Genomic DNA, 7,091 nt, shown 5'->3' with positions numbered 1-7,091 from the left:
TCTGTTTAAAATTTTTTCGAATTTAATTTTTTTAAATTAAAAAAATACCATCGTGCTAGCAATGGCCAGAGAACTAATCCGTCTTGATAATAAGCACATCTCCGTTGAGCAAATGAAAATGGTAAGTGATATTTAATTTATTTATGCAAATTTAATTTTTTTAATTTAATTTTCAGTTATGATGTTTGCATTAATTAATTTATGCAATTTTAATTAATTTTTGTTTTATAATTTTTTATAATAGTCTGTAGATCGGGTGTTAGAATGTTACATTCGTAATATGCCTAATCCTCCATCGCCCTTGATCGAGAATTACTTGCGGGAAGCGGGATTCTAGCACGTGGCCACGATAGGCCGGGGGTGCAAGTTGGACCCGAAACTAATCAGTGCGTTGATAGAGAGGTGGAGACCCGAGACGCATACTTTTCATCTTCCATGCGGAGAATGTACTATCACTCTGCAAGACGTGCATTTGCAATTGGGATTGCCGGTGGATGGCTACGCAGTCACCGGATCCGCACCATCTAATGATTGGAGCGCCGTATGCTACGACCTTTTGGGTGCTATACCGGATTATATTAACAGAGGTTAGATCCAGATGGGCTGGTTACAAGACACATTCCCGAAGCCGGATAATGATTCGACAGAACTCGAAAGAATACAATATGCTCGGGCATACATTCTCGAGATTATTAGAGGTTATCTGATGCCAGACTTGTCACGAAACCTTGTACATCTGAGATGGCTGTTGAAACTCGTAGATTTTAGAGCAGCCGGCGAATTGAGTTGGGGGTCTGTCGTGTTGGCAAAGTTGTACAAGGAAATGTGCGGTGCGATGCTACTGAACAAAGCCAAAATAGGAGGTTGTCTATCACTACTGCAATCATGGGCACGGTTTCGCTTTCCATTTTTACGTCCTCGAATGGACCATCCATATACATTTCCACTAATAACGAGGTAAATTTTATATTATATTTTACAATTATTACGTAGATTTAGTTTATAATTTTTGTATGCTAAAAAATTATTTAATTAGGTGGAACCGTTCGGCGAGTTATGTCGGAATACCCAACTCTCTCGAAGACATACGGCTTCTATTAGACCAGCGATCGGATACACAAGTAAGTATTAAATAAATTATATATAATTAATAAAATAGTCATTTCATATTTAGTATTTAGTATTTAGTATTATGTATATAAGTAATATTTTATCATGTTCATATAGTTTAAATGGACACCATACGACGATCCGGCAATTCGAGTAGTAATTCCGGATGAATACATTCAAAATCCGAACGCTTAGCATGTGAAGGTCCCATTGGTGAACTATGCTACGGTCGAGATGCACCAATCAGATAGAGTATTGCGACAATTTGGATTTCGACAACCGATTCCCGTGGCACCCGAGGTGTTTGATGAAGAGCATAAAGTCGACTTACAGCTATTGAATATGGATTGGCCGAGATACTGGTCAGGCTATATCGAAATGTGGGAAAATCGGTATGATTATATACCTACTCGGGAACCGATTATTATTCCAGAGTTAGCATGCGTACCAGAATACATGCCATGGTTTAGGATATATGGCAAGCCATATTTACTGTCGGAAGAGGAGAGGCGACGACAAATTCGTGTTCAAAGGGAACGACGGGGCCCTTTAAATCTAAGAAGAAGGGACGACGACTTAGGCCCATCAACAGCGCCCACACAATCAGCAGGCCCATCAACAGCGCCCATACAATCAGCAAGCCCATCAACAGCGCTGCCACAATCACCAGGCCCAACAGCTCAACAGACGACACCCACATCACAGCCTTTTCCTAGTCCTATGCCAGGTACGTATCCTATCCCTTATATGTATCCTAACCCTTTTATGTTTCCTTTTCCTAGTCCTATGGCAGGTTGGAATCCATGGCCCGGTTCATCTCCGTTCCTGATTACTTCGAGTCAACCGCCAATCTATAGGCCGTCGTCACATGAGAGATCGCAGGAGACGCCATCGAGGGGCTCTTCTTTCTACCAATCCCAATCACCTTACGGGGTTCAAACACCTCCTCCATGGGTGATGCAAACACCACTGCAGTCATTATTCTATTAAGGTGGGTCAAGCTCTCAACACCCACAACCAGATCCCCTGCCGGATGAACCACAACCGCAGCCGGAAGCCGAACCAATGAGGAATCCAGCACGGACTCGTCGACGACCCCCGTGTGGCACTGATTCTGACCGCCACGGACATTGAATTTTTTTAATATATGTGTACAAACTTTTTATATTGTTTAATTTGAATAAAATAAAATTTCTTTTGAATAAGGCAATTGTAAATTATATGTCTTAAAAACCCAATTGTACAAACTTTTTATATTGTTTAATTTTTATTTTATTTATATTTTCTTTATTTGATTATATATGTCTTAAAAACTATTTCTATATTTACCTCATTTGACCTCTCTCACCAACCCTACATTAATCTTATTTTTTATCTCAATAAAATCGAACAAAAATACTCGATTGAATGATAAATATCATATTTGTGAAGAAAAGGAGGATGGTAAAAAAAATTATCATTCATAAATGCTAACCTTGAAGGTTTACATATTTATCAATTTGATGAATTCGTCATTCTTATAGATAATTAAAAATATATATAATTATACAAAATTAATAAAATATTTTTTTCAAAATTTTAAAAAATCATAAATATTATAAAATATTCATAAAAAATTCTAAATATATAACTAATAACTATAATCCATCAATATATGTATTCCAACAAAAATTGAGGGTAATATTTGAGCTAATTAATTACGTCTCAGTCATGTCTCGATGTCTTACTTGTATTTGAACGACATAGTTATTACGTAAAATAAAATAAATTACTATATTTTTATTAAAATAGAAGGTATTGTTTCGTTTGATAGAATAAAAGTTTGATACATTTCATTTAATAAAATATAAATAATACAACATAATTTTTTATGACAACTATCAACTATTTCGATTAGGACATGATCTATTTGTATGTCCTGGGTTCCTACAGTATCTGCATAATTTCGGTTGATTGGCTGTTTCTCGGATATCCATATCGGTACGTATTCTAGTCGAGCAAGGTCGACCCTTTGGTTTGCAACGCAATTCTCTATCCGGTAACAGCTTAAACGGAGCAAGCGATACAGGTGGCCACTTACGTTCATCTGGGACAGGTGGGAATACATGTCTCCACACGTTGTACATGGTTTGTATTCTGTACACTTCGTCGACGTATCTCATAGGATCTATAAGCAGATTCTGACAAGCTATAATTACATGACTGCATGGATAACGAAGTGCGTCAAACCTCCCACAGTCGCAAGTTCTATTTCTCAAATGTACACGATATTGCCCGCCAATAATACCTTTCTGCGGTCTGTCAAACTCCGTCACACGAAACCATAGATTGTCTCGATCGTAACACACTGTGTGCATGGTGTTCGTCCGTGCCTTCGCCTTGTTAATTTCTTGCAATACCTTTGCGCACCATACATGTCCTCTTTGGATTTGGCCTGTATAACTTGCTGCTCATTTCAGGAATAGTGCCGCTAAACGAAAATATGTTTCTCGAACAACTGATGTTATTGGTAAATGGCGTGTTCCTTTCAGAACAGAATTTATACATTCGGCCAAGTTTGAGGTCATATGACCATATCGTAGGTCGCCGTCGTATGCTTGTGTCCACTGTTCGAAAGGTATGTTACACAGGTAGTTTGCTCCTTCTTCGTTATCCGAACGCAAAATCGCCAACATTTCATGAAAATGATCATTACTTATCTCATACCCTACCAATATAAGTTGATAGCGAAAATTACATACCACATTTCCAGTTAAAATAAATTCAGTATTACAAACAAAATTATATTAATAGATATTACATACCCATGTTGGTTACTTGTCGTTTTTCAGTTGTAGAATGAAATTGGCCGTGGTAGTTGGACGTAACGTGCCTTAGGCAATACCGATGGTGTGTGTGATGCCACATGCTTCCCTGTCGCGCAATTGCGGCTAGTATTCCGGTGCCCTGATCTGATATGACACAGATATTAGGTTGGGGGCAAACATGCCTCCTTAGCCTAGAAAGAAAGAAATCCCAATCATCAGCTGACTCCCCTGGTGTTATTGCAAACGCAATTGGAAGGATTCTCCCACTGCCATCCTGTGCCACAGCTAGCAATAGCCGATCGGTATATCTACTACCGTACATAAAGGTACCGTCAATTTGTACCAACGGCTTACAATATGGAAATGCATCTCAGCATTGCTTAAAGCTCCAAAATAGATGCTTAAATACTTGGCATCCACGGAGAACTCGGTCGTTGTAGTACACAGGTTCGGTTTGAAGGTCTGTTATGCAACCTGGGACATATTTCTCCAGCACCTGACACCACTGCCAGAGTTTGTTATATGAAGCGTCTCACCCACCATATAGCTTTTCTAACGCCTTCTGCTTAGCTACCCAAGCCTTGCGATAAGAGGGTGTGTACCTCAACTGGCTACGAATATTGGCAATTATGACAAGCACTGTAGTTCTAGGATCCGCCTTCACTGTCGGTAGTATTAAGGTAGTTATCATTTCTGAATTCATCTTGGGATGATCTCCCGAAACACCTGTCAATGAAGTAGGTTAAAAATATCAACAGTACACAATAATAGTACTATTAAAAAACCCTAAACAATTAGTGGTACTGTACCAGCAGCACATGTATATGGACCTTTGTACTTTTTTATCTCCCACAAGCCTGTCCTTTTCCTCAATGAAGTCATGATCTTCCATGAACATGTACCATCTTGCACTGCACACTTGGCCTCAAACTTATCGGGTTTAAACTTGATCACATTGTAGTTAACCCCGTTCATGATGCTATGTTGTTTTAATGTACCAAGAAAACTATCTTTAATTGAAAACTCTTTACCAACTTCCAATTCACCTGAATCCAATGAGGAACTTGTACGATCACGCCTTCTATGTGGTAGATCTGGAAACTCTAACGCATCATCTTGAGATAAATCGATATTATGCATGTGGGCTGGAGGCGAGTACGTCTTGAATCGCACATCTTCTTCTTCATCATCTGAACCCCCTTCGACATCTTCAAGTATGGTTAGAACAGTCTCTAGTTCAGAAAATAATGTAATTTCTACACCATCGGGGCCAGCCTCTCGAGGTGGATCCGCATCGGACTCATCATTTGACCGATTATCATGTGCAACATAAGAGGTCCCCTCAACGGTAGACGTCGTGGAGAGTACATCATCCCTCCTTGTGGACGTTTCACAACGTCTCCAATCAGATGTGCATTGCCAACCACTTGAAGTTGATGTCATTCTCCAGTACGTATTTCCAGCATCAAACATCGACCCACTGAGGTGCATGTCCTATCCACTAACGGAGTGTCGTGCAAGGGTCGGGTGTTCCATACTGCTACCAAATACGGGTGCTTCAGTGTTTTGCCACCCACTAACGGAGTGCCAAGCAGAGGTCATGTATTCCTCTCCACCAGTAGTAAATATTGAAGTTCCAAATACTTTATTTGGCGATGAAAATTGTACATATAACTCAAGATAGGGTGATCCACTATCGAGATGAGTCTGCACCATTGCCTCCAAGCTCCGAGCACCTTTGATGTCGAATGAGTCGTATGTCACCGGATCAACAGAAGCATAAAATTGATACTTAATACACAAAACTTTCATTGGCATCGTTCCAAAGATTTTGCACCTAATTCTTTTACGAAGTTCTGTCAAATCTATGTTCTGGTTAAAAACCAGTCTCGCTGTGTTCTCCGATAAAAAAACAACACCGTTTTCGGTGTTACAGACCTTACCATCATAGTAAATAATAGCACTAATACGTTCACTCATCTTATATTTCTATTCTTCTTTGTCTCTCAAATTTTTTTTGCTGTAAGTTATGCAACCTGAGAATAAAATTTGGCTCATTTATAGCCTCAGTTTTTCTACGAACTACTGTAGCAAAAGTACGTCCACGTGGGAGCTTTTTTCTGAAATTTTGCTGACAGTGCATCCTGCTTGAAGCGTTTTTACACTATTTGTTCAGAAACATCTATTCAGAATTATTTTTCTACAAACTACAACAGCAAAAGCGCGTCCACGTGGGAGCTTTTTTCCGAAATTTTGCTGATAGTGCATCCTGCTTGAAGCGTTTTTGACACTATTTGTTCAGAAACGTCTACTCAGAATTATTTTTCTACGAACTACTGTAGCAAAAGCGCGTCCACGTGGGAGCTTTTTTCCGAAATTTTGCTGACAGTTCATCCTGTTTGAAGCATTTTTGACACTATTTGTTTAGAAACGTCTACTCAGAATTATTTTTCTACGAACTACTATAGCAAAAGCGCGTCCACGTGGGAGATTTTTGCTGAAATTTTGCTGACAGTGCATCATGCTTGAAGCGTTTTTGACACATTTGTTCAGAAACGTCTACTCAGAATTATTTTTCTACGAACTACTGTAGCTAAAGCGCGTCTACGTAGGAGCTTTTTTTCGAAATTTTGCTAACAGTGCATCCTGCTTGAAGCGTTTTTGACACTATTTGTTCAGAAACGTCTACTCAGAATTAGTTTTCTACGAGCTATTGTAGCAAAAGCGCGTCCACGTGGGAGCTTTTTTCCAAAATTTTGCTGACAGTGCATCCTGCTTGAAGCGTTTTTGACACTATTTGTTCAGAAACGTCTACTCAATTAACCTAAATTAACCCTAAATTAATCAATTAACGCTCATTTAATCAAATGATTAATCAAAACGCTGAAGTAATCGAATTATTTTTCTAATATTAAAATAGTATGTGTAAACCATTATGTATCAATTAACCCTAAATTAATCAACTAACGCTCATTTAATCGAATAACCCTAATTTAATTAACTAACCATAAACCCTAAACTCTAATTTAGCATTTAGTATTTAAAATTAATAGTTAATTTTATGAATTAACCATAAACCCTAAACCACTAACCATAAACCCTAAACCACTAACCATAAACCCTAAAATAACTAATTGAAAAAACGAGCAAAAACGCTTCCTTGGGGGAGCGTTT

The 7,091-nt window shown here is 38.6% G+C and overlaps 1 protein-coding gene across 1 annotated transcript; it reads left to right on the top strand.

Moving 5' to 3' along the window:
• The first annotated feature begins 598 nt into the window (after nucleotides 1-598).
• LOC128293769 (serine/threonine-protein phosphatase 7 long form homolog) lies at nucleotides 599-2,100 on the top strand. The gene is made up of 4 exons (XM_053029280.1): nucleotides 599-957; nucleotides 1,037-1,121; nucleotides 1,306-1,837; nucleotides 1,904-2,100. Exons 1-4 carry the CDS (start codon nucleotides 599-601, stop codon nucleotides 2,098-2,100), a joined length of 1,173 nt encoding a protein of 390 aa, XP_052885240.1.
• Nucleotides 2,101-7,091: the final 4,991 nt, after the last annotated feature.

This window comes from Gossypium arboreum, chromosome 6 (genome assembly GCF_025698485.1).
Source record: "Gossypium arboreum isolate Shixiya-1 chromosome 6, ASM2569848v2, whole genome shotgun sequence".
NCBI lineage: Eukaryota > Viridiplantae > Streptophyta > Magnoliopsida > Malvales > Malvaceae > Gossypium > Gossypium arboreum.
Note: the sequence above shows the minus strand (reverse complement) of the source record. Positions and strands in the feature narration are given on the sequence as shown.

Excerpts from the sequence above, each read along its gene's own strand:
- LOC128293769 (XM_053029280.1), top strand. The coding sequence starts at position 599 with ATGGGCTGGTTACAAGACACATTCCCGAAGCCGGATAATGATTCGACA. Across the intron at positions 958-1,036 it reads ACATTTCCACTAATAACGAG|GTGGAACCGTTCGGCGAGTT; the intron begins GTAAATTTTATA and ends TTATTTAATTAG. Across the intron at positions 1,838-1,903 it reads TTTTCCTAGTCCTATGCCAG|GTTGGAATCCATGGCCCGGT; the intron begins GTACGTATCCTA and ends GTCCTATGGCAG.